Source organism: Canis lupus, chromosome 28 (genome assembly GCF_048164855.1).
Source record: "Canis lupus baileyi chromosome 28, mCanLup2.hap1, whole genome shotgun sequence".
In the NCBI taxonomy this organism is placed as follows: domain Eukaryota; kingdom Metazoa; phylum Chordata; class Mammalia; order Carnivora; family Canidae; genus Canis; species Canis lupus.
In genome coordinates, this window is record NC_132865.1 from 26,165,787 (window position 1) to 26,193,488 (window position 27,702).

The 27,702-nt window shown below is 39.1% G+C and overlaps 3 protein-coding genes and 4 non-coding genes across 37 annotated transcripts in view; 2 read left to right on the top strand and 5 right to left on the bottom strand.

The window, feature by feature from the left end:
- Positions 1 to 370, bottom strand: part of TRIM55 (tripartite motif containing 55) — a 44,843-nt gene extending 44,473 nt beyond the window's left edge. For all 9 annotated transcript variants that reach the window (XM_072804422.1, XM_072804414.1, XM_072804416.1 and 6 more), the window contains exon 1: positions 2 to 370. In XM_072804422.1, the coding sequence (XP_072660523.1) occupies positions 2 to 169 (168 nt within the window). In that variant the 5' untranslated portion in view covers positions 170 to 370. The remainder of the gene's footprint in view (position 1) is intronic.
- A 9,161-nt stretch (positions 371 to 9,531) lies between these two features.
- TRNAA-AGC (transfer RNA alanine (anticodon AGC)) lies at positions 9,532 to 9,604 on the bottom strand. Its single transcript has one exon. It is a non-coding gene; the product is annotated as a tRNA-Ala (tRNA).
- A 9-nt stretch (positions 9,605 to 9,613) lies between these two features.
- Positions 9,614 to 27,702, top strand: part of LOC140620331 (uncharacterized) — a 228,710-nt gene continuing 210,621 nt past the window's right edge. For 18 of the 23 annotated variants that reach the window (XR_012020111.1, XR_012020110.1, XR_012020117.1 and 15 more), the window contains exons 1-3: positions 11,150 to 11,451; positions 12,703 to 12,802; positions 19,324 to 19,436. Coding sequence is in view for 6 of the 23 variants with exons in the window: in XM_072804477.1 (XP_072660578.1) it covers positions 19,357 to 19,436 (80 nt within the window). In the remaining 17 variants the exon portion in view is untranslated. The other 5 variants (XR_012020116.1, XR_012020112.1, XM_072804478.1 and 2 more) reach the window with 5 other exon arrangements.
- On the bottom strand, positions 9,757 to 9,846 carry TRNAY-GUA (transfer RNA tyrosine (anticodon GUA)). Its single transcript is given in 2 exon segments — positions 9,757 to 9,792; positions 9,810 to 9,846. It is a non-coding gene; the product is annotated as a tRNA-Tyr (tRNA).
- On the bottom strand, positions 10,359 to 10,451 carry TRNAY-GUA (transfer RNA tyrosine (anticodon GUA)). Its single transcript has 2 exons — positions 10,415 to 10,451; positions 10,359 to 10,394 (listed from the first exon to the last, which is right to left on the bottom strand). It is a non-coding gene; the product is annotated as a tRNA-Tyr (tRNA).
- Positions 10,795 to 10,867, top strand: TRNAR-ACG (transfer RNA arginine (anticodon ACG)). Its single transcript has one exon. It is a non-coding gene; the product is annotated as a tRNA-Arg (tRNA).
- DNAJC5B (DnaJ heat shock protein family (Hsp40) member C5 beta) overlaps positions 23,846 to 27,702 on the bottom strand; it is an 82,704-nt gene continuing 78,847 nt past the window's right edge. The window contains exon 6 of the mRNA XM_072804450.1: positions 23,846 to 25,184. Within this exon, the coding sequence (XP_072660551.1) occupies positions 25,090 to 25,184 (95 nt within the window). The 3' untranslated portion in view covers positions 23,846 to 25,089. The remainder of the gene's footprint in view (positions 25,185 to 27,702) is intronic.

The window sequence follows — 27,702 nt, forward strand, 5'->3', positions numbered from 1 at the left end:
CCTGGAAAATATCACTGGCACATTTCCTACACAGGTTATGCTGACAGGGGAGAATAACCACAGGTTTCGTGAACATCTCTAAGCAGATAGGACAGATGAGTTGCTTCTCCAAGTTATCCATGGTCTGCTGCTCTTTAGAAAAAGACTTATAATTCAAAGATGCGCTCATCTCCCGGCCGTCCCCTTGTGCGCTGCCAGGGAAAGGGTGCTCCGGATGGTTCTGCAAGCGTTTCCTGGAAATAATTCCAAGGATTGGGTGATCAAGTGTCCTTTATGGTTTTTTCGGTGGAAGACATTGTTTCAGGCCCAGGTTCACAGGGGGAGCCGGAGCTGTTTTTAGCAGTGGTGGTGGTGGTGGTGGGGGGGGGGGGGTCACGTGACAGCGGGCTGACTTGTCCATATAAGCCAGTGACAGGAGGACGGATTCTGACAGGTGACAGGGAACAGGAGCCAACATTCCTGCCCCAGGGAGTGAAGAGAGTGGGTGGGAAGAAGGATTACAAACCCCATTTAGACAGGGTTGTGAGGAGAGGGAGTTTGAAGCTGACAGTTGTCACAACAAATGCAAATGTGCATGCCTAGTCACTGAGCCATGCCCTCTGTGAGCGCTCAGTAAGAACGCGGTGACGGATTTCTCCAGGACTGGAGAGAACATAGCCCAAGAATCTAACTGGATGATGAATGCCATTTCTGTCCTGAGAGTTTAGGCAGCAAGGGACCCAAAGTAGCATGATCGTACTGTCTTAAGTGAAAACCAACAAAATTTGTCCTGAAAATCATTCTCCTGGCTTTACAAAGGCAATCATCTAAAAAGACTTGCTTGACATTGATTTTTTCATCTTTGCTAAGAGTTATGGTCTAAGAAAAATTCCAGTTTAACCACTGATTTCAACCCCTTTCACCATAAGAGTATCTATGAAAAAAAATCCAAACACTGGTTGATGATCCCATTAAAAAAAAAAAAAAAGTTGTGAATAAAATTCTAGTACTTTTTTCTTCTGCATCATTCTCCCTCCTCCTTAACCCCCTCTTTCATCCTGTACACCTACAACCCCCTCCTCACACCAAAAACACAAAGAAAACTTGGCAATCTTTTAAAGTTTAAATTTAGTTTGCAGCAATAATCAATAATGAAGTAATAACTGGCATGTGGGGTAGCAGACCCATTATTTCATTTTTCCATAAAGTGGGAACAGATGTCAGTGCTATTGCCAACTGAAGTGAAAATGCTTCCATACCTGGGTTTTAACTGGTCTGAAATACTACTACACCTCTTTTCATTTGCCTCCTTCTCCAAGTGGATTTTTCAAATGATAGTTTCCCTGGTCATTTCTAATATTCTTGGTCTGCTCTTGAGTCATAAATAGAAATCCTGATATTTGCCAGGATTTTGTGAAAGAACTGTTTCATCAATATATAGTTATTTAAAAATTAAAAATAAGATAAAAAATGAAAAAGAGATACATATACGTTTATATGAGATGAATGTGAAGGTCTGTTTATCCTTGATCTAAAAATATTCAAAGAGTGAACACATTTTGTCAATATATCACCAGTGTGTACTTAGTCACCAGTAAAGAGTAGGCCAGTGTGACTGGTTATCTATGGTCTCATTGCTGTGTGCAGTGAGAGCTTATTGAGAATCTAATAAGCTCTATTAACTAATAATAAGTTACATGTATTCATAAACATTTCAGGCATCTTAGGAGAGAATCTTGTTATTCCTTTCAATATCTATTTAGCAACTCCAATAAAAAAGGGAATTGGTGACACTTTTTTTTTTACTGAGTTAATACAGTTCACCTAGTATAGGCAGGTGAATGCAGGATGTGAGTTATTTTCTAGGAAAGATAAAGATTCTACAGTAAAAGACTCTTCAATCTAAGGAAAAGCACTTTAATAATGTACAATGTAGCTGAGCCTATGCTTATTAAAGGAATTCATTCTTTCAAAAAATACTCATTGACTGTTCATTATGTGTCCCCACTGTGATTAGCCCTGTAGATTGAAAGACAAGCGTAGTTCTGTGGATTGAGCTCAAGGAGCTCAGTTTAACAGCAGAAACAAGACATTTATATACAGAACCATAGCACAAAACAAAATGTGATAAAGAGCTACAGAATTTCAGAGTTGGGATACTCAGGAGGGGTTCATGGGTGGGTGGTATTTGTACTGATCCACTGAGAATTTAGATGAATGGATGTAGAGTTAGGTGGGGGGCATAGTTGGGGTTTTCCAAGGGAAGGTACCAAGCAAAGACAGTAAGGCACAGGAGTGTGGAGTGCGGGGAATGCTCAGAGCATGTGATGCTTTGGGCTGGAGTGCAGAGCATGCTGCTGGCACATTGGCAGGACACAAATATTGGGCTACAGAGTTTTTAACACTTAATAAATTAGGCAACAGGAAGTTGTTGAAAGTTTCTCACAGAAATGTTTCCATGAGAGCTGTGCATTAGTTAGATTAGTCTCACAGTGGTGGTTGGGATAAATTAGAGTGCAGGTGACCTAGATAAAGACCAGATGGGAGGTTGTTGCCAATAGTCTAGGTTAGGGGTCATGATGCCCTGGCACTGGGCAATGGCAGTGGGGAAGGAAAGGAGGAAAGGGACTCTGAGGCTGTGAATTAGAATCCACAGGGGTGACTCAGATGCTCTGAGTCTGAGCAACCATCAATGATGCAGTGAGAGCTGCACAGTGAGTCAGGAGACAGTCCTTCTAATCCACCTTCTATGTCTATCTCGCTTTGTGGTCTTGGGAAACTGACCTCAACCTAGCTGAATTTCAATTTTTTTTAATCTGTGAGTCAGTGGTATTCATAACCTAGCTTAACAATATTTGTAGGGAAAAAAGAAAAACCTTTGAAATATTAATTTTGACATTGATAGTCTTCAATTCAATTATTTGATGTAAAGTTGATCCCTATCCTGTCCTCTGTTTTTCTTTCTTGCTTTATACTTTTTCTTAGAACTGCCGCTAGGAGGTGACCCAGCAAACTAGCAAGAAATTCACAGGACTAAAAGTCAAGTTGATGGGTTATTATCACTTTCCCCCTCTATACTCTTTTCTCCATTCTCTGCTCCTCCCCACTCTCAGAGACCAGCAGTCCATGGGGTGAGCATGTGAACGGAGAGTGAGACATGGAAGTAGCACTCTGCTCTAGGGAAAAACAAGAAAATTTTAGTCTGCTCCCAAATCATTCACAGAGTCTGAAAGATAGGGAAAGTCTGAAACTGCATCAGATTTGCAATCAACGTGAAGACTCTGGGATTTGGAGTGGATTTGCACCTCCACAGAGACATAAAAACCAGATTAGTCTCCTGAAGGTATCCTGGACTGTACAGGAGTGATGCACAACTTTCTCCCCTTCTCAAACTCCCACCCCACAATTAGAACAGGAGATTGAAACCAATTGGGGACAATTACATGGGGAGTTGGTTTAGTTGGAAGCCCCAATTGTCCCCCATTCCTAAGTCCTACCAAACTAGGGCAACGGTATGTTTACACACATTGAGAAGCTGAAACAAAACCAAATCTGCTCTTACTTCCTGAAGGACCAGCAGTTTCCAAATCCCCCAGATAAGTCAGGGGAAGCAAGATAGGTCCTTAAGAACCTGACTATATGCCCAACAGCAGACTTGGAATTAAGGCATGATAGCAGAAAGAAAAGACTTTTGACCTCTTTCAACATCTAGCTACCAGGCCAAATGGACCCAGACTTCAGGAGACAGAGAATAAGAGTGAAATGTGGATTTCAGTGTGTTCTCCCCGGTAAGGAAAAAAAGGGGTTCTAAAATCTGTTCTTTTTAGTACTATAGTTGACCCTTGAACAATAACATATATGGATTTATTTTGTAGCACAGTACTATAAGTGTACTTTCTCTTCTTTATAATTTTCTTAATAACATTTTCTTTAATCTAGCTTACTTCATTGTAAGAATATAGTATATAATACATACAACAGAAAATATGTTTATTTATTATTTATGTTATCAGTAAGGCTTCTGGGCAACAGTAGGATATTAGTAGTTAAATTTTGGAGGAGTCAAAAATTATATACAGATTTTCAACTTGCATGGGGATTAGCATCCCTAACCTCCACATTGTTCAAGGACCAACTGTGTACTGCCACAACAAATATAATAAATACGTATAGAGTACTAATCACTTCTTACAATAGGCATTATCATTTCCATTGAGCCAACTGTAGCTCAGCAAAGTAGTTGCTCAGTAATATGGCTGCTAGTTATGAAGCAGATTCAGAGACACATCTTTTGCCTACAGAGCAGATGACCTCACCCACTAAGCTATACCACACCCATGCTCTACAGCACACTACCCATTAGAATTTTCTGCAATGATGTAAATGTTCTATATCTGTACTAACTTCTAGCCACAGGTGGCTATTGAGTACTTGGAAAGTGTATAATGCAACTTGAAATCTGAGTTTTTAATTTTCTGTAATTTATACTTATGTCTAAACAACCATATATGACTAGTGGTTACCATGAGACATAAATGAATATGTGATATAAAAAAATCTTGGGGGATCCCTGGGTGGCGCAGCGGTTTGGCGCCTGCCTTTGGCCCAGGGCGCGATCCTGGAGACCCGGGATCGAATCCCACATCGGGCTCCCGGTGCATGGAGCCTGCTTCTCCCTCTGCCTGTGTCTCTGCGCCTCTCTCTCTCTCTGTGACTATCATAAATAAATAAAAATTAAAAAAAAAATTAAAAAAATCTTGGGGGGAAACTGGAGTGTATTTAAAAGAGTTATTTAAAAGATTCTCCAGTAGGAACAGGATCCCCTTCTTTCAGTGAGTTTTATACTTCCTGGTCAGAATAATATGAATTTCTCACCCCAGAATAATTACAAGAGCAACATCAACTCTTCATTCCAACTTGCAAAACAAAAGAGACAATTCCGGGAGTATGAGGCATCAGAAGAGTTCTAGGGACTCAGCATCAGTAGGGCCAACTTTCCTGAGGATTCCAGAGTGTTCTCAGCATTTATTTTATTTATTTATTTATGTATGTATGTATGTATGTATTTATTTAGTTAGTTATTTTTGTTCTCGGCATTTAATTTACCCATGTTCTCTTTGTCTCTTTAGCATAGGTAATTGCAAATCCAGGTACTTGGAAAATAACCAAGGCTTAGCTCAAGGAGCTAGTCATTCATCAAATAGAGCAGTGGACTTATGGTCAAATGGAAGGTGAAGCTAAAAAGAAGTAAAAATTGATAAAGTTTAAAGCAAAGCAGTTAGAGAGTGAAACCCTGCTGGAAAAAGCAAAAGTAACTAGAATGCTGATCTTTCTTCTAGGTCAGCATCTAAGGTAGAGAGGAAGGAGAATTCTTCCTTCTTGTACCAATCAGAAGTGAGAAAGTTAGTGGCTGACTAAATCACTAAGCCGGGGAAAGGACGCCAGGGGGTGTGATTGTGGAAGCAGAGAATTAGGGACTGCTTAACAAGGAGGTTTAGTTAGCCTGGAGCACCAGGGCATGAGTGAACCAGGACTTTCAGCTCAGCTCCAGCACCAGTTATATCTCTTGAATATCACTATAATTCCATGCCAAAACAAAGGCCATTGCTTAATATTGTACAGACCAGTTCCTCTTAAACTAAGACAGTGAGATTATTAATTCTTCCCTGCAATATCCATCTGTTATCCATCTATATCTATCCATCCATCTCTCTTTCCCTCCCTCCTTCCCTCTATTAGTGAGAACTTAAATACATGAACAGTGGGGATAAGGCAGCATTTCATTTAAGATTTAGATGAGCTGGTGTTCCAAGAGCCAGGCTCTGTTGATTAGTCCTGCTAGGTATAACTCATCTGACCACATATGTATAGTATGTTATTTCCTCTGGTATTCTGGGGCTCAAGGTATGATCTAGAAAAGCATTTTCTAACCAACTTTACAAGTTACCTGAAAAAATATAACCCAGAAGTCTCTTTCCAGTAAAAGGACTTTTGCAATCTTCTTACACCAAGGACTCAACTCATGACATCTACAAAATAAAGATAAAATAATTACTCCTCCAAATCTGTTTTTTATACATTTATACGTTTTAATTCATCGTGAATAATCTCTGAAGCTATGTTAGAAAATTAACATATTTTACTTTTCTCTGAACATTTCTTGGCATAATTCACATGCCAGAAATGAATAGTGACAGTCCCAACAAGTAGCAAATACTTTAGCCTAAGGCCTTCCCAATGGTCATGCCTGAACTCTAGGCCCTCTTCACCCTACCCTTCAGTTACACAACCCTCTTCATCTTCCCTCCACCTACAGCCTCCTGATTGATTTTTTGGAATTTATTACTGCTTTCTGCTATCTGTTCCTCATATGTCACTCCCTATTTAAATCCCACCTTAAAAAAAAAGAAAAAAAAAATCCCACCTTGATCCTGTTACCTGTGGTATAAAAACATTAATCTTCACTGTGGTCTCTAAGGCCTGATATGATCTGGCCCCTACCTACCTCTCTAACTGTCCAATATAAATAAGATGTGAGTGACAAATATGAGACATATATATAGTTCTAAATTTCTAGTAGCCACATTAAAAAACAGAAACAGATGATAATAATGTTATTAATATATTTTATTTAACACTCCCCAAATATAAACTATTATTTCAACATGTAATCAATATTTTAAAAAATGATATTTCTGTGAATAGAGATAGTTTTACTTCCTCCTTTCCAATCTGGAGGTCTTCTACTTCATTTTTCTTGCCTTATTGTACTGGCTAAAAAAACCTAAGAATGGAGATCTTTGCTTTGTTCCTGATTTTGGGAGAAAAGCATTCATACTAAGTATAATGCTAACTGTGTGTTTTTCATGGAAGCCCTTTGTCAGGTTGAAGAAGTTCCCTTCCAAGTTTGCTGATAATTTCAAAATCAGGAGTGGATATTGAATTTTGTCAAATGCTTTTTCTACATCTGCTGAAATGATCATGTGGTTACTCTTCCTTAGCCTGTTTACAATGATGAATTATGTTGATTTTTGAATGTTGAACCAGTCTTGTATTTTTGGAATAAATCCCATTTGGTCATGATGCACTTTCTTTTTTATGTGTTGTTGGATTTAACTGGCTAAAATTTCGTTTAAAATTTTTGCCTTTATGTTTATGAAGGATACTGGTTTATAGTTTTCTTTTTTAAATAATGTCTTTGCCTGGTTTGGGGATCAGGATAAGGTTGGCTTCATAGATTAAGTTGGACAGCATTCCCTCTCAATTTTCTGAACGTCTGAGTATAATTGGTATTATTTTTTCCTTTACTGTTCGATAGAATTCACCACGGAAACCATCTGGGCCTAGTGTTTCCTTTATGAGAAATGTATATGAGTTAATACATGTAAAGTAACTAGAACTGTGGTTGGCTTATAGGAAGTGTTGTTAGCTGTTAATTTTTTAAAATGTGCCTATATTTTCAATTAAAACTTATAAATGTTTACTGAAGAAATTATACAATATTTTTAAAGTTTAAAGAAGAAAAAGATCACAGTAATGCTACTATCAAAAGGTCACTGCTATTATTATTTTAATGTGTTCTTAAGCCTTTTCTTCAGATAATTAATGCTTGTTTGTATTGGTATTGTTTACATTGCCCTGTACCAAATTAATTAGCTTAACATTTGGTTAACATTTCCTGCATCAATAGTTCTTAAGTATAATTTCAATGGTTATATATACTCCATTATATGGTCATACCATAATTTATTTAACTATCATTTTGTATTTTTAGGATTGTTCTATTTTCCCTCCACAGTAGATCCAAGCATCTTTTTCCTGCACTTCCACATATATTTGTATGAACACACATGCAAACCCTCAGAATATTCCCTCCAGGCCTTCCCTTTATAGTACTGATCACGTACACTGGTAACAGTTAATGTTTTTATATACACATATATACGTAAAGCCTGTAATAAGGGCTTTACATGTTACTTCTCAATTATAAGTAGGTACCATTATTATTTGACCCCTATTTGACAAACAAGGAAACTGAAGTACCAACATGTCAAGCAACTTGTCCAATGTCACCCAGCTAGGAAATGTGAAAGCTAAGAAAGGCCATCAGATTTCACAGTCCACATGATTAAGTGCTATGCAACAGTGCCCCTCAGCTTATAACTTTGGACTTTTGGCATGAATTCCATTCCACACCTGAGGTGCTGATCCTGAGATGTTGTTTAAGTTCTTGCCCAGCTCACTTGCCCCAAATATGTGATCTCTACCTGGATCTTGGGAGCATTCCTTCCACTCATTATCCATTTCTTGATCTTATAGTCATTTGTAATTTTACTGGCCAGCTCCTCCAGGCAGCCAGTGACAGCACTCATAATCTTAACTGGAAATTGGGACATATTATCTGATAAAAGGATTCCTTTTTCTACTCCGTAAATTTGTTTTCATGAAAATAATGATATATTTTAAATGAATCACTATACATTCAATTAAAGACTTTACTGAAAAGAGTAAAATGAGATAAAAATGGAGACTGCCATAGAAAATGAAAAGCATACCAATAAAATGCAGCAGGTCATACACAGTGGCAACAAAAATGTACAGGTTGCCTAGAACACTAAAAGGAACACGAGATAAAAGAATTGTCATTTGTTAATTGTAAGCCTCAAAAACGATAATATTTTCCCCTTTGTCTTTGAAAATGTATGTTTTGTGTTGGGGACTGCAGTGTGGTTTCAACAATGGCTATCTTCTAGTAAATTAGAATAGGGAGAATTTATTACCAGAAAAGCCTTTGTGTATGTTCTGTTCAATTTCTGAATCTTTCGGTGATTATGTGTGTATTTATTTTGCTCGTTTTTGTCTTGTCTTTGTTTAACAAAATAGATTAGCTCAGAATCAGCCCTAAATAGATCTTTTTTTTTTTTTTTTTTCTCCAATAATTCCTTTTCAGTGCTGGTCTCCAATTCTCCGAAGTTGCTTCCCAGGAGGAAAATGGCATTAGAACCCTGCCCTTCACTTCCTCACCTCTCTTCAGGTACCCCTTGCTCTGTCCTATCCTGGTGGATCTGCCCACAGCTGGGCACCCCACTGAACTCAGTTGAGACGTAGCCCAATAGTTCTCGCTTCCTCGCCTCAACGCAAGAGTCAGGGAGTCAGCATCCTTATCCAAGTTCCGTGTCTTTTGTGTTGTTTTGCTTTTCTGTCGGCCCCCCTACATATGGGCTGTTCAGTACCAGGTGGGGCCCTGGAAGCGCAGCGATCGATCACAAATCACAAAGACAGGGGCAACACACATAACCGCCGTCTGCAGCCATTTTTGTACAGAAAAAGAACCAATTTCGTGAACTTCCCCAACTAAATGGGTTTAAAATTTTTAAGTTGTCAGAATAAACTCTGTCGGCACCCGTTATCCCTTGTCTGGGAAGTTTTAGGGAGCGCTGACCTCAAGCTCGCCCTCCCAATGGCGGACTTCAAGTTCTACCTCGAGTTGAAGGAGAATCGAAAGGAAAATTACAAGAGAGAAAAAAAAAAAAAAAGAAAAAGGAGAGCAATTGGAGGATGCGGGCATCGATCCCGCTACCTCTCGCATGCTAAGCGAGCGCTCTACCATTTGAGCTAATCCCCCACCGCTGGGCACGGCCGGTTATCTCTTCCTCTAGAGAGAGGTCAGAGCATTTAGAAAAAAAAGAAAATAATATATATATAAATATATATTTTTCGGATGTTCTTGATCTTGCTTTACAGCTAAGGCCAAAGGAACAAAAGCAACCACCCCTCTCCTTCGAGCCGGAATCGAACCAGCGACCTAAGGATGGCCACGGGCACGGCGCCTACAGTCCTCCGCTCTACCAGCTGAGCTATCGAAGGGAGCGGGGTGGCGCCGGGCTGGCTGCTCTTCATAATTGTTACTTTCTAAGCTTTGCGTGCTTCCGACCGCGTTTCTTTCGTGGATGGTTGATCCCCAGCTACTCTTCCAGCGAACGCCCCCCACGGCAGCCGGAGCGAGCTCGCGCGCTGGCCGCGCTCCGCAGAGCTCTGAGAGGCGCCGGCGGCTGGCTCGGGGGCCTTCTCCGCGCGCTCGGGGACTCGCAAACGCCGGAGACGACGTAGAGACCAGCAGGAGGCGGTGACCCGCGGCCGCCCCGCCGAGCGCAGACTCCCCGCGCCGATTGTTACGAGGACGATGGGTCCCCGCTTGGGGGATTCACAAAAGACTCCGCACGGGGCCTACTGCCGTAGGCCAAACCGGGAGCGAAAGGGCAAGCATTTCCAACTGTTCGTTGGAATGGTATGTGTATTAGGGAAGGGGAACTCGTGGCATGGGCCATAAATTATAAAAAGTCGGCTAAAAACAAACAAACAAAAAAAAAACCAGCGTCTCCTTCGAGCCGGAATCGAACCAGCGACCTAAGGATGCCTCTTGCCAGGAAGTCAGCTACAGTCCTCCGCTCTACCAGCTGAGCTATCGAAGGGACAGGCGAACCGCCTCTGCCCCTTGAGATTCAAACTCAAGAACCCGAGCAGGCACAGCCACTGGTTGGAGGTCGAATAGCGCATGCGTATTCGGGGACCGGGGGAGGGGAAGGGAGTGACTGTGTATTGTTTCGCGCGTGCGCAGAAAGACAACGCGGCTACCCTCCGCGGGATTCTGACGGACGGGGGAAGGGTCCCCCCTGCTCGCGTGTCCCGGGCTGGTGGTCCCGGGACTCAGAGTCCGACGCCATCTTCCGTTACTACCCTATTTCGGGGGCAGCTGTCGAGAGTGGCCTTGCCGCTCTGTGATCTGTACGTCCCCTCGGCCCCTCTCCCCGTGGAGGGCCAGTGGCGCAATGGATAACGCGTCTGACTACGGATCAGAAGATTGTAGGTTCGACTCCTGCCTGGCTCGGATTTTTGTCACAATAGATTTTAAAAAAACCAAAGATGACTTCTTCAAGGTCCCTCAGATCACAAACGCCCAGAGTATTTTACCACACTCTGAGCTCAGAAAGCTGTTGCGCGTCGTTCCCGGGACCACCCAGGCGAACTCCCGAGCCTGAGGAGACGCCCCCGGGAGCGCCCGCGGCCCAGGGAGGAGGCGGCGCCGGGGCCGGCAGCGCGAGCGAGCCCCGCCCCCGCCCCCGCCCCGCCCCCGCCCCGCCCCCGCCCCGCCCCCGCCCCCGCCCCCGCCCCCGCCCCCGCCCCCGGGGCTCCGCGTACGAAGCCGCGTGAGGTAGCCGGGAGGTGAAGCCTGCAGTGCCCCTGACGAAGCTGCTGGAAACCCCAAGGCTGCTTTTGCTGCAGCTTCCTGCTTCGGGTCTTGTCAAACAGTTGAAGACTTCAGTCGTAGGTCGCTAGAGAAACTGCCCACGCACGCTCCCGACGGTGCAGGGGAAAGAGTTACGGTTACTTACAAGGTCTCTTTCATCCGGTTCCTGTTTCACGTTTCCTCGTAACCAGGGTCCTGAGCCCCTCCCCGGTTGTAAGCACAGGGTAAAAAACCATCTGCTTAATGGCTTGGGTTCTGCCCTCAAGGGTTTTTTGGTTTTTTTTGTTTTGTTTTTGTTTTTGTTTTTCACCAAAAGGGTGTAATGTGGGTTTGAAGAAACTGAGTTTTTATTTTGAAGTTCTTGATCTTATCTGTGGGGAGTAGTTTAGAATTATCTCTTAAATCTCTCCAAGTAAGGAAGGCAGCAATTCCCCCAAAGTAAAAGCTTTAATAAAATGTAAAATTGGAGAAGAGATAAATTAGGGAGGAGAAAATGTGGAGTTACAGGAAAGAACTAGTTTTTAAGTGGGAAAGCTGCTTTCTAAAGGCTACACAAAACGGCCAAAGGAAGTTAAAAATCTGGGAGTGAGGGGACACCAGTACGTACCATTTGAACAAAATGATGGTGGGTTTTATTTTTGTTTCCTAGTGAACATTTTACCATTTTTGAACGTAACAAAGCTGATACATGTTTAAAGTTACATAGTGTTTCTTTTTGAGAGTTAGAAAGAAATGACCTCTATGGGAAGTTGGGAACATATGTTGCACCCCTCCCCCTAAGTTTGTTGACAGAACCTTGAAAATTAAGCCACGAGGAAAGAGCCTCCATCTTACTCCTACTTTCTCCTCGTTTTACAAGGGAGGGCTTTATTATTTGCAGAGGTCAAGGGCATGGCCATCACTGCACTGTGGGTGAAACTCGGGCCTCCTGGTCTAACCCTTCTTGCACTTTTCCCCCAGCAGCCAACCAGAGTAACACCCTCCAAGAGGGCCAAGGTAGTGCATGATTTCTGGCTCCCTTACTATGATAGAAATTCACACAGGGCTAATGTAAATCAGACATTTGTTATAGCCTACAGGGGTGTCCCAAGACACCTTGTTTCCTTTCTTGGGAAACCGAGAAGGAAATGTAGCTGGGCTTCCTTCAGGTTTGTCTCTCAGTGTCTTACTCTCTTTCTCTAGTGCTCACAGTTGGCAACATGGTGCTTCTCCCCGCCTCCAGGTCCCCAAATTCCTGATGGTTTCCCCTCACAATCTATTGCTGTAGATCAAATGTTTGTATCTCACACACACACACACACACACACACACCCAAATTCATGTGGAAAACCTAATGCCCAAGGTAATGGTTTTAGGAGGTGGAGGTCTGTGAGGGATAATTAGGACCTGAAGGTGGAGTCATTATGAATGGGATTAGTGCCCTCATAAAAGAGGCCCCTGAGAGATTTCCCCTCCCCGCCACTGTGTTTTGGCAGAGTGAGAAAGAAGTTCAGCAGTCTGCAACCTTGGAAGAGGGTCCTCACCAGAACCTGATCATGCTGGCACCCTGGTCTTGGATTTCCAGCCTCCAAAACTGTGAGAAACAAAATATCTATTGTTTATAAACTACTAGGTCTGTGTTGTGTTGTTACAACAGCCTAAATAAACTAAGATATCTATCAACCAGAGACCCACTTCCCTTTCTCAATTCTGACTGCAAAACTCTTCATTGTTCTGGCTTCAGTTAAATGCTCACCCTTAATCCCCAAACAGGGGTCAGGATTACATGCAGCCATCAGGGCTGGCTCACTTATAGTCATATAGTCGGGCACGTATGTTTGCACTCTTCAGTGAAGAGCTAATAAAGATAAAAAGAAAAAAATCTTTGCAGCATGAAAGATAAAAGTAGTTGCAATCAGCAAACTTGAGATTTTAAATAATTTCTGGGATGTGGAATGCAAATGAGGTTACGTAGACACATAACCTAGAATGGAGAAAAACACAGCTCAGAATACACATTCCAGAAGCTAGCAGAGACAGGACTATTCTCCCCATGGAGCTCACAAGAGGATCCAGGCACAGAGGCAACAGCACAAAGGTCAGAGGGCCCTAACATTTTGCAGCAGCTGCTGCATTTGTCCCAGGTAGAGCTGCTCAGAGAACTACTTAAGCAGAGTAGATTTGCCTGGGAAGAGCCCATAGGGTGAATATAGGGCTGGGGAGAGGGGCAGAGTAGAGCCTAATAATAGAGGTGGAGAGAAAGAAAGGCCATCCCACCCTACTCTCAGAGTATGACTCTCCTTGTGTTAGTAGTTTAGGGGATTTGAGGGCAGCATGGCTATTTCCTCCCATGCACTATTAATGTAAAAGCCTGTGTCCACAGGACCAGCTATTTTACAGATACAAATCAGTGTAGTCCTTTATTCATGAATATGAACAAATATCTACCAGACATTTGAGAGGAAACAAAAGAGAAAGTCCAAGGTAAACACTCAACAACTGATTCAAGAGGAAACAGATTATACAAGGAATAGTACAGAACTGTTTTTTGAATTGCTAATTGGTATCCTTAGGGACATCTAAGAGGCTATTGCAGTAATAAAAACCAGAACAAATATCCTGATATTTAAAAAGGAGCAATGAGAAAATAGTTGCATTCTTGAAAACTAAAAATGTTTGCCAAGGTGAAAAATAACGTATTGGTCATGGCTAAAGATCAAATTTGGAGATATAGAAGGTAGAATGGAAAATATCTTCCAGGAAACAAAAACAGCAGAAAATATAAGAGCATGGGGATAGGCCTGGAAGACATAGACTTTAGAGTTTCAGAAAGAGAAAGTAGAGAAAATGCATGGGAAGGAGCAGAAGACATTAGTAATAAATCAAAAGTGACCTCCAAATACAATGAATGAAAAACAACCAGGCCCGGACAGCCTAGTGAAATGTAAAAGCATTGAGGATAAAGATGAAACCCTAAAGGCTTTCAGAGATGGGGACAACAACAAACAAAAATAGGCTAGCTACAAAGGAACGAGAATCAGATTATGATCAGGCTTCTCAGCAAAACTGGATGCTAGAACACCATAGAGCAAGACCCTTGAAGTTCTGTGGGGACATAACTTTGAACCCAGATTGTATAATCAATATAAGCAGCAATCACCTATGAGAACAAATAGTTCACACTTGTGTTATAAAATTTAAATCCTAGGGTTCTTTTCTCAAATAAAAAATAAACATTACTTGAAGATGTTATACTGATGGGATTCTCTGGGAGCAGAAGCTGACACAGAACTGGAGTACAAAATTATAGTGGTGAATAACATCTGTGAATGGAAAAGGGGAGAGCACAGTATTAGATAGTCACTTTTCTCAAAAAGCAAGCCAAAGATAATTAGAAGTTTCTGGGAAAAAAAACTCTATAAAGAATTCATGGTCCAAATATAAAGCAAACTAAAATTTGGCACAATTTTGAGAGATTGATGGCATATATTATGGACTAATTTTCCCCTCCCCTCTCCAAATTCTAATACTAAAGCCCTAACCCTCAGTACTTCATAATGTGAGTGTATTTGGAGATAGGGACCTTTAAAAAGGTCCTTTTGACCTTTAATGAGGTCATTAGGGTAGGCCCTTATCCTTTATAACTAACATTCTCATAAGAAGGGACTAGGATGCATGGAGAGACAAGCATATGAACACACAGCAAGAAGGTGGCCATCTGCAAGCTAAGGAGAGAGCTCTCAGAAGAAATCAAACCTACTGAAACCTTTATCTTAGACCTAGTCTCCACAACTGTGAGAAAATAAATTTCTGTTGTTTAAGTCACCCAGTCTATGGTTTTTTTTGTTTTTGTTTTTGTTTTGTTTTTAGTCTATGGTATTTTTTAAGGCAACCCTAGGAAACTAATATAAGATTGATGAGGGAAAAGGAATATGCTTTCTTTTCTGTATTTGTTGGTATTGTTTGCATTTGTGTTTAACTATATGCAAGTTATTTTATATAATATGCGGGGCAGTTTCATAATTGTCATCTAATAAGAATTGCTTAGAAGTGAAGGAACTGATGACCAAAGATATGAAATGACTTACGTTCAGGGACAGAATTGAGTAATGGCATATGAGATCTCAGATCTATTGAGTCACCAGCTAGGATTCTCCTTAGTACTAGTTGGTCTTCCTGTTCTCAACTGGACACTTGAGTTAGAGAGACTGGACTGTGGGACTGCTTCCTAGGAGGAAGGAAGTTGAAAGGCAGTTTCTGATGTTAGGCAAGGTTATACAATGACAGGACATTCTGGGAGTAGCAGTGTTCCATTTATTAAAGAGAAGTCTCTTCTTACCTCTGGAACTCAAAGATAAAATCCCTAAGATTTGTTAACAGTGGTGTTCCACAAAATTTATTTAAGATACCCTGAGATCTGAAGGAAAAAGAAAACATTGTTCAACTTGAAAAATACCTCACATATAGGCACATGAAACAACTTTGAAGTTCTTCCTTTCAGGTGAGGAAAACATTCCATAGATCAGGAAGCTCTATCAGGAAATGTTAAATAATTTCTTCAGTATGATTCTCCAGATTGGGGGAGCAGGGCTGAACTCAGAAATACTGATTGCTCATACATGGCTTTCTATAAATGTATACTGTCTCCAAGAAAGATTCCACAAGACTGGAATGAGAACATGTGCTTATTGTGAGAAACCCAGAGATAACATTTCCAAGGTCAGAAAGGGAACCATTCTGGAGAACTCCGGGGGAGATATAGTGGATTTGTGTTATTTGCATTAGTTAGGTTCTACATAGTTACCAGAAACAGTGGTTTGGTGAATACTGAACCATCACTCCTAGGGGAAATAAAAGTTTAAGTTCCTGTTCACATTTTTGTTAAGTGATCAGTATGTGTTTGGTGTGTTAGCATTTAGATACCGTATTTGATATATATTATTGTGAATGACCATGAAATAAATTTCCCTAACAAGTAGGGAAATTTGCAAGTATGGAATCTGCGAATAATGGGGATTAATTTCATTATCAGGCAAAACTAAATCTTGAATTATATGACAAATCACTATGTCAAAAGATCTTAATGAGACTAACCCCCAGCCCCCTACCTCCATTAAGGAGGTTAACAGGAACCATTTGTACTACAGGGAGATTGCAAGACCAATCCATCCAATTCCCAGGGCTCCATAAGACTTCGAGTTCATATGCAGTCTTTCACACTCAGAAAGAATAGAACTGTCACTTTGTTCATACAGTATCTTTCCCAAAGGTATGATTTCGGGGGCTGGGACTGGGAAAAGATGTTGCAGAGATTTTTTTCAGAGATTGATATTTATTCCTTTACTAAACATTTATTCAATCTCTACTATGTGCCAGGTACATATGTTCTAGTGCTGAGGATGCAGCAGTAAGCAAAACAGCCACAAATTTCTACTCTGATGGAACATAGATTTTGAAGGACAGACAACAAATTGATAATAAATGATATATAGAGTAGGTTCAACAGTGGTGAGTGCCAAAGGAAAAAATAAAGCACAGGTAAATCCAGAGTGTGGAGGGTACTGTGCTCTTCACAATGGCAAATTGACATAGTCTACCAGAAACAAAATAAATTACTGCAACACACACACACACACACTTATTTTAAATGGTGGGAGATAAAGTTCCAGTTCCTATAGGAAAAATTTGTTTGCCAAATTGTATTTCCAATGAAGAAATAATAAAGGATTGCTAATTTAGACATCTGACATAAATAATGGTATATGTTTACTAATAGAAACTTCACAATATGTACTTTATTTTGTACAATGGAGAGATTCAGTATAATTTCACTTTTATTTATTTTTATTTATTTTTTTTATTATTTATGATAGTCACAGAGAGAAAGAGAGAGGCAGAGACATAGGCAGAGGGAGAAGCAGGCTCCATGCACCAAGAGCCTGATGTGGGATTCGATCCCGGGTCTCCAGGATCACGCCCTGGGCCAAAGGCAGGCGCTTAACCGCTGTGCCACCCAGGGATCCCTAATTTCACTTTTATTATGAATAGATAAAGTCAAGAAAAGATTATACATCTATTGTATGAGTGAAATTGAAATGCCTTATTTTTATATATAATAGCAAATGTTCTCATCACAATCTTGTGTAATCAGAATAATGGAATAGAATGAATCAACTTGGATTTATAGACTTATGGTATTCACTTTTAGTGCAGGAGGGACAAATTCAAATGTAAACACTGTTTTTATATTAAATATGTAGTTGTATCTAACTTTACAGTATTCAAATGCCTTAGGGTGGCATAGTAATTAAGTAGACAGGCCTTAGAGCTAGACAACTTGAGTCCAAATGCTGGTTCTCTTGTTTTTTTTTAAAGTTGTAGGCTAATTAATAGCTCCAATGTTTCCATCTGTGAAATGAGGAACAATAGTACCAAATTCATAGGTTTGCTGTGAGGCTTAAATGAATTAATCTATATTAAGCACTTAGAATACTATCTGGCACATAGTAAGTGCCGTATATATGTTTGCTATTCAAAAACATATTAAAAGTTTTCTTCTCACTGTCTACCATCCTGGAAAATTTTGGCAGGAACTTTACCAGAATTTTTAGTCAGGATTGCTAACTGATATCAACTACTCTAGAATCACTTTCCACCCACTTGATTAATATTGCAGTTATTCACTGGTCAGACAAGAGAAAGTGGCAGCCAGCTACCAAGTCCACTCAGGCTTCCCAAGTAAAGAAATGCTGCTGGGAGGAGGAGGAGGGAAGTGGAAGAAGAAGAAGAGACAGAAATATTTGGGAATTTGCTCTTACATATTTTGAGGATTTTGAGGATTTGCTTTTGAAGAAGACACTGAAAATTAAGAAAGGGAGGGATCCCCCAGAGGAATCTTAAGCTAAAAAGGGCAGTTAAAGAGAAAGGTACATAATAAATGGAGTGTGTATTTTTTTTTTTTTTAAATAAGAGAACTCTGGGAAGGATTTGGGAGAGGGTTAGTTTTCAGGAAGGACAAATGTAGTTAGAAATAAAGATCACCATGAAGAGGCAATATAGTGCATTTGAAGACCAGCCTGCTCTACCTCTTAGGGGCTAGGTGATCCTGGCAGAGTTACTTAAACTTTCTGTGGTTTAGTTTGTTAGTCTGGAGATGAGGACTGATAATACTTGTCCCATAGATAGTGTATTAACAATATAAAAAAACAAAACAAAACAAAAAAAAAAACAAAAAACAATATATAAATATATAAAGCTAATAAGTTCTTAGGGCAGCCCTGTGACTATTGGTTATTATTGTTCATTTGATAGATTTATTTTTAATTCGTGAAAGAATCAATCATCTTGTTCAAATACAAATACTCCTGTGATCCTAAAAGCCATCACTTCCCACCTCCTTTCAAATCCTTCAGTTTGGGGAATGGGATATGCTAAGACAAGAGATAAGAGAAAACAAAGAAAATCAGAAGACAAGCAGGGAAATTAATCATTATTAATTTTCTATTAAAACTTTGCCCTCTTCCTCAGAATAACCTGTATCTTTCAGGTTTTGGTACCTAAAATTTTACTTTCTAAGTATACTATATATTGAATCTAAAAAATAAATCCCAGGGGTGCCTAGGTGGCTCAGTCAGTTAAGTGTCTGCTTTGGGCCCAAGTCATGATTGGGGATCCTGGGAACAAGCCCCATGTAGGGTACCCTACTCAGTGGGGAGTCTGCTTCTCCTCCCTCTGACCCTCCCCCTTGCAAGTGTGCACTCTCTCTCCCTCAAATGAGCAAATAAAAAATCTTATAAAAATAAATTCCATGCTAAATATATTTTTAAAACTTTTGAAATGAAGGCATTTTGTATAAAACTGTTAATGTTAATAAGTTAATATGTAAACTTAATATTTTTCAGTTCCTAATGGCTTTCACCTGTTCCTTTTAAATCTAGGTTAGTTTTGAAATATTGCTTTCTGCAATTATAATAAATAATCCTGAAAAATGCCAGTTTAGTAAATAGCTAATGTATACCTGCCTGAATAGATCATTCTTAAATTAAGAAAATGTTGGAATTTCATTCTCAAAGTGAAAATCTACACTAAAAATTTTCCCCTCAATCATTTTTCACCAGAAAAGAAAGTGCATTATAGATCTCTGAGAAGAGATGAATCTGGACAACATTTCAGTAGTGGAGATTATTTGGGCACCAGAGCAGCTTATTCAGAAAGATAAAACCTTCACCAGGTAAGATCCCCTTTTCCTGGGCCTGGGAGTAAGGATGTGCCTGGGGTGCTCTGAGACATTGAAGATGATGATAAGATTTTCAGCTATTAGAAAGCTGAGTTGGCAGCCCTAGCAATGTGCAGAATGTGTTAACAGCTGTCCTATTACTGTTGATTTGATTCTGGGAATTTAGTTTTGCTTCTTGGGTATAGCCCTGAACAGCATGAAAATTCCAGAAAGTTGTATCACACCGATTCATTTGACACTGAGCATGTTTAGGTCTCTTTTTGAAGAAAAGCTTTTTTTTTCTTCCAGAAATGGCATATGTTGTTAAGAATTAATCAGTCAACAGGAATTTATTAGTTTCTACTTCATTTTTAGCAGTGCACAAAATACAGATATAAATTCTGACCCTATGATGTTCTGGAAATCACTGCACATTTGAGCCTTCTACAATTTGGAAATGGCTTCATTATACAGAAACTGGTTATACATGATTTAATCTAAATTTCTAGTCCTTTTGAGTTTAGAACTTCTCAGAAATAATATACAGATAAATGTTACTTTGGTGCTTAGGAGGAGTACTGGCTGGAAAAAGAGGGGTTTTGGAGAGGAGGACTTTGTTTCTTGAATAAAGGTTTTTCTTTGTTGGAGGAGGACTAGTGATCTGGAGGTAGGTTTGCCTTCATATCAATGAGGAATAAGAGAGGGGAAGAGCTGAAATTTTTTAAAAAGATAATTCTGTAATTGGGTCAGACTTGATTGGGTGCCAAGCTACCATGAATTTTATATTAATTAAATTGTTTTGTTAATATACTAAGCCTCCCTGAAAACAAGATTCTAGCAACTTTTGCATTTCTAGCAGCTAGGAATTTCTCCATTCTATGACACAGGTTAAACATTTATCCATTTAACAAATATTCCCAGGCTGTCTACCATGAATCAGGTACCATGAATCATTATCTTAAGCACTGGGGATTCAGCAGAACACAAAAACAGCCAAAATCTTTGCCTTCATGGCAAGCAGAGACAGACAATAAGCAAGATTTAAAATATGTTAGTGAAAGGTACTAAGGAAAAAAGTATAGGATAGGAAGCGTGAGGTAGGGTACAGTTCTAGGTTTGGGAAAGCCTATGAAGAAGTGACATCTGAGAAAAGATATTGGAAAAGTCTCTTCATGGTCTAAATACATTATATGTTCTAAATTAATTCTGACTCAGGCCTGCAGTTTGACAAAATAGTGAGAAATTTCACCTCAGCCAGGTTTTGAGAGTCCCCAGCCCAGTTCCTAGGGATGTATGGGGTCCTCGCAGTTTCTGTCTTCCTCCTCCAAGTGCATTTCCAGTCCCTCATCTTGCTCCAGCCTGGGTACTCCTGAGGTCTCTGTGTCCAACCCTGCACGGTTCCTTTGAGGGGCCAGGTGTGTGTACAGGAATCTTTTGTTATGGCTAAAAAGCTATGACTTAATTTTGTCTCTCAGGCATCAAAATGCTGTCTCATTGGAGGGGCTCTCCCCTGTGGGCATGTTGCCAGTGAACTGGGGAGACCCTGGGGCCTTGGCCCAGCCCATCATAAAGATATTGCTGAAGGTTATTGATCTCCTCATGGGAAAGAATTCAAGGACAGACACAACGCAGTGGATAAGTAACACAAGTGGGAAAGTTCATTAAAGCTAAAGTATATTCACCAGATGTTAGAGAAGGTGACCCAAAGAGAGAGCTGCACACCCTGGAGTTTGGGTTTCTATCTTCTATTGACTGTTGCAAACTAGGGAGTGGAATATTCCTTACTTGGGGCAGGGATTTTTTGGAAGCAGTTTTGGACTTTTCTTCCTTATTTGGACGGGGGTTTCCTGACATGGTGTCCACCATCTTGGGCCTCACTGGTTTGATCTGGCTTCTTGTGGAGTGCTGCCAGGACAGGCCTCTGACTTTCCTGATAGCTGGCCATGACTTCCTCATTGCTGGGCTCCAGGTGTCCTGTTGGAATTTAACTAACTGCCTACTCTGAGACACAAGTCTGGGGCACTCTGGGAACTCCCCTCAAAACTCCCAAACCCATCTTTAACCTACTTCTCCTCCTCAAGTTTCAGCATTTATCTTTCTAACAGCCCTTCAATTAGCCCAAGCACCCAAACAAAAGCCTGGGTGGTGGTTTTTCAGGTGTCTCTCTACCTTTGTTTTTAACCTCCAAGGTTATCCTAGGCTATCCTAGCAAAGAATTGACCTTTCTAAGATGAATCCCAGAAGGAGAGCCCTCATTCCTTTGAGTCTTACTAAGGACAAAACAAAATTAATGTCTCAAATTACCTTGCCATGCATTCCAATAATGAAATGTGGTCACTATGAATTATTTCTATTTGTTAATACACTCAGAATTATTTGAAATATACTCTGTTCCCCTTTGGCCTATTAGCATTTTGATGATTTGTGCTTGAATTTGGCATGGAGGAAGGAAGACATTCCTTTAAGAATATTGTTACCAAGACTGCTATTATCTGCTATCTCTCCCTGCCCCACCAGTTGAGGGTAGATTTACAATACTTCAGGTTAGGTAAAAAAACAAGTAAATGTAGAGATGGAGTTGATAGTTGCCAGCAGAGAGATTAGGAGATTAAAACAGAGGAGTGGGGGTCAAATGGAAGAAAGGTAGGAGTGCAAGAAGGGAGAAGAACCAGAGAGATGGAGTACTTAGAAACAGGGAACAGAAGGGTCAGAGGAGAAAATGAAGCTAGATGCTCAGGATGAAGGAATTAAAAAAAGAAATCTAGAATAAGGAGTGAGGTTAATAAAGAAACAAGTGAGGAGCATTGACTCTATTAAACTCATACAATCTGAAGGTCAGAGTTTGACATGGATGTCACTGGGCAAAAATCACGGTGGTGGTAGGGCTGAATTTCTTTTTTTGGGGGGAGGCTCTAGAGCAGAATCCACTTCTTTAAGTTTTCCAGCTTTTAGAGTTTGCCTGCATACTCTGGTTTATGGACCCTTTCCTCCTCCAACTTTAAAGCATATCTCTGATCATTCTTCTATAGTCACATCTCTTATAGCTGGGAAAGATTCTCCATTTCTGATGAGTCATGTGATTAGATTGTGCTCACTTGGATAATCAAAATGCCTTTTTCCATTAAAGGTGACATATTTGCTGGTTCTGGGAGTTAGAATAAGTACATCTTGGAGGGGGCATCATTGTGCCAAACATAAAGATTTTGTAGCCCCAATTGGAACCCCCTCTGTAGATCAAAATATCAGGCAGTGCACTGTCAGGTGTGTGTATTTCCAGGCTAGGAAACATCAAATATGTTTTAGCATCCATACATTTAAAATGTAGAAATAAAATCAAAGAATTAAGATATGTCTATTTTGGTAAAGAAAAATGCATATATATTTTTATTATGTTCAAAATAAATAGATGAACTTTGAACCCTTATACAAAATCCCTTACTCTGATAACCCAAGACTAGCCAGTAAGCCATTGAAGTGCTGGTTCATGGTGGGCATGTTTTTCTTGGTGCTTCTCTGCTAAGATGTGTATAGATTCAAAATAACAGCAGGTGACTCTGAATGGCAGCTTCTGTTGATCCCTAAGTGGCCTCTCCTCAGATGAAGAGTTGCTCCTTGTTTCTATGTAGCTTAGGGGCATTCTGCAGATTCATTTCCTCATTCATACACATTCATGTCCTTAACATTTACCACATATCATTGTAACTAGTAATTAGCTATTTGTGGGGAACATTAACAAGAACCCCTTTATGAATTTAATTCCACCATCTGATTCTGATTCTGATTCTGATTCATCCCCTGTTCTCATCTTTCTACTCTTGTACCAGCTCTCTGGACAAGCTGGTAGAAGTAAAAAATTCCATGTAAGAAAAATGAGGTTTGGGAGAGAAAAAGGAACTTTGTGATTTAGGCTGCTATTCAAAAATAGGCCTGACCTTTTTGCTTAGAATGCTCCAGGAAGGAAATGTAGTAGCTCAAATTATCCACAGACAGGGCTATTTATCTTATGTTCCCTTCAAATGGAAAGTAGTACTTGTTTGTTGAATACAGAGTTCCAAGCACTTGCTGGTTATTGTTAGTACTAGGTATCTTCAAGGGTTTTGTTGGGTAAGAGTTTATCTACATAAGAAGTCACATTATGTTTGTCTGTGTGTATGAACATATGCAAATTCATGTAAAACTACCTTGTATTTGTCAAATACTTGACTTTGTAGAGTACTTTCACCTCAGCCTTTTGATCTCGTCTTACAGCAACTTGGAAGGTGGTCAGGTAGGAAAACGGAGTCATAGAATAATTAGTCATATAATTCTCATCTCAATTGGTGACAGGGCTATATAGTAAGAGTTTAGATTAAAACCAGCTTTCCTAACTTTCCAACCAAGACTTTTCCTACTTGATTGTGTCGATTAAAAAAAAGTCCAGTAACTCAAGGGTTAAAGCAGAGTTTTAATGACTTCAGAACTGTCAGAGCTATAACACCAATTTTCACTCAATGTATATTTTAGGCTCATTTGACTGCAGTTTGGTGATGGTGGGAATAAGAAACAAAAAACAGAATGGCATTTCATGCAATATTATATAAAAACATAACAAGATCTTGAAAACAACAATATTATATAAAGAACTAAGAAAAAAACAAACACTTTCTGTACTATTTTAGAACATGATTTTAGGACATGGCTTTGACCACATAATGAATATAAGGATCAAACAGTTAATGCAGAAATGACCTTTGAGTTTAATTGTTCAACATGCATAGAGCTGAGCATTTTCTGGTCAATGTAATTATTCCCACCAAAAGTGGGTAAATGATATGCCTTTAAATCTAAAGTTAGGCTGTAGAGTTTAGAATTCTACCTTTTACCCTATATGTTTCTTTTCCTCACTCTGTCTAATATAGGTCAGTTGTACAAAAACTGTTTTTACTTAGAAATGATCAACATATTTTTAGGGGCTGGTTTGGGCTTAGTATGATTTTCTAGATCATTTATAACATTTAGCCAGGTTGAAATTTTGTTTTTGTTTTTATGCCAGTCTAAAAGTACACAAAACCTGTTTCTTCCTGGTTTTACTCATCAGTTTTCAGTAAATGACAATTTTTAATCTTTCAAAGAATATACTTTAAAATTAAATGATAGTTGTCTTTTTTACGTAATAATTTCTTCCTGCCTCTTGAAATATTTCTGTAGCCATATTAAACATTGACAGGGAAAAATCTACACACACACACACAATTCCTCTTAAATTTCCATGTATATTTTGCTAAAGATATTTGTGGCAGAGAGGAATATTGCATTCAGTTAAACAGATGAGAAGTGGCTTCTGTTTGGAGTGCTACTTTAGTCTGTAAGGAATTAGATCTAGGTCACATAAGGACAGGCTCATAAAGCCTGTCCAGTGCCACCATCTTACCTCATGTGAGGAGCATAAAACAACTCTTCAGGCTTTTATTCATCAAAATGGAATGTGTTTCATTAGGAATTCTACTCAAGGAATGAGAATGCATACTGAGAAAATTATGTAGCAATCATCTTTCCCTAACCTAAAAAATAAAATATGAATGTGGAAAAGTTCACAGCATTTCATGCCCCTTACCCTGTCCCACCCATGACCACCTGGAGACATGGCTGAACCAAGAGGGGATATTGTGGGCCCTCAATGGTCTCAATATTAAGAGTCTGTGCAATAACTTCGAGGTCCTTCTCTGATTAGCTGTGTTTTCTCATTTGCATTTGTAGGCTGGAGAACAACTGGAAAGTCCACATCTAAAAATAAACAAAGCAAAGCAATAAACACCCTCTGATCATGTTACATTTCCTTTAATGGGGCAAGTGGTAGATATTTTTGTTGAAATGATGATTGGCAAGCCAATTCATTTCATAAGATATTGAGGATGCCTGCCCTTTAAAGGACTTCAAAAAGGGGGAAACCCTGTCTTTAATCTTTATTTAAGTTTTATAAGTTATAGAGTTATAAAACTAAAGCACTGAACCCAGCTTTCACCTTGAGGCAGTTGCTGAACCTGGTGAACTTGAATTTTAGTTTTCACCATCTTGTGGGGAGGAAAACAGGTCCATATATGTTATTTAGACCCTAGTGTATATCTGTATGATAAATGGCCCCTAAAGTTGTTCAGCGTACAATTTCATATACAGCCCTTGGTTGGGAGAGAGGTCAAAGCCCAGAGCTTGCTTAGATGAGAGTCTAATAGGAAGCTCCCCACATAAAGCTAGTATCCAAAATGGTTATGCACTCTCTAAATCACCATACCCCTAAATCTACAAGAAAATTTGTTGGTCTTGAGTTTTGGTGTTAAGAGGAAAGAACCCCTCTACAAATACTTAATAGCAAGCCAATGAGCACACATATTGGCAGACCAAATTTAAGTATCTTTATGTTCTAAGAAACCTCATGCTGATAGTTTAATTTAAAATGGTGCAGTATAAAATGTGTTCCCAAGCACCTAGCCGAATAGAATAGCCCCATCTTCAACCCAGACCTTAAAGAATCACTAAAATATTACTAAAATATATGAACTCAAGATAAAAATGAACAGAGATAGAGGGGAGATAAATAGAGATCCTCATAAAATAACTAAAAACTTGTAAGAAACATGAATTCAGAAAAAAAGAAAGAAGGAGAGAGTGAATGATTACATATAGAAACAATGCACATTGAGAGCTAATAGAAACAATAGAAGGCCAAATCAGACCCAGAAAGACTTCCAAGCCTGCACTTTTAAGATGCAGAATTTTTAAAAAATTAGATGTTTTTTTTAAGTGATCAAGTGGGTTTTGAAACTAATAATAAAAAAGAACTTGAGATCAAAACATCTGAAAATTTTAAAACCTGATGAATGGGTTTAACAGCTAAAGAGAGAATTAATGAAGTGGAAGACAGATCTGAGGAGGTTAATCAGAATGTAACACAGAGGAACAGAAATAAAATATGAAAGAGGTTAAAAGACATGAAGAATAGAATTATAAAATCTAACATATTCTGGTAAGACTTTCATAAAGAGTAAAAGAAAAGATTAAAGGCAATATTTGAAGATTTAATGGCTAAGAATTTTCTAGAAAGAACCAGGTAGGATAAATTAAAGAAAAACTCATATTTAAAACATCTTAGTGACTTTGAAAAACACCAAAAACAATTTGTTTTAGAGAGAGAGGCACATATGGCAGGGTGGGAGAGGAGCAGAGGGAGAGAGAGAAGAGTAAGCAGGCTCCATGCTCAGCACAGAGCCTGAAGCTGAGCTCACCACAGAGCTTCATGGGGGCCGGGAGGGGGGTGCTCTATCTTTCAACTCTGACACCATAACCTGAGCTTAAATCAACAGTTGGACATTTAACTGACTGAGCCACCCAGGTGCCCCTCAAAGACAATGGTTTTAATAGCAATCTTATTTCTCAATAGCAAATATGGAAGCCCCAAAACTATGGAATTATAATTTTTATTTGCCAAAGAAGATATCAACCTAAGTTTGTTTACAAACTGTCTTGTTACTTTAAAAGAAAACATAGTATAAAGGTATTTTTAGATAATAATAGATATTTATTAAATAATAAATATCTAATATAATTAATAATATTAGATAAAAAATAATAGATATTTTTAGATAATAATAGATATTTAGATAATATTTAATATTATAATATAATAATATTATTTAGATAATAAAAGTGGAAATTTCCACCAACAGACTCAATTTAAAGATGTAATTCAGGCACAAAAAAAGTGTTACTAGATGGAAAATTTGTGCTGTAAAAAGGAATGGTGAGTAAAGAAAATGGTAGATATGTAAACAAAAATAAGCAATACAGCAATAATAATAATTATATACAGCAATAATAATTTAGGAGACTTAAAATTAAGACAAAAGTAGAATACAAGAATAGTGTATAATCAGAAAGAAAATGACCAGAATTAAAATGTTACAAAGTTCTTGTATTGTTCAGGAAGGGGTAAAGATAATAATTAATTTTAAACTTTGATAACTTAAGTATGCTTGATAAATGTTTAGGATAACCTAAAAGAACCCTTCTAAACTGGAGGAAGGAAAGAAATGAAATATGAAAAATATTCTATCATTATAAAAGAAAAAAAGGAAAAAGAAACAAAAAATATGTCAATTTAAAGTGATAATTAAATATAACTAATTATAAGTATCTAGCCCTAGTAAATAATAGAACTGGTATTCAAACCTAGGCAGTATTTCTTGAGTCTGTTCTCTAAAAGAATAAAAGAGTAAGTTGGTAGAAAAAAATAAAAATATATCATCAT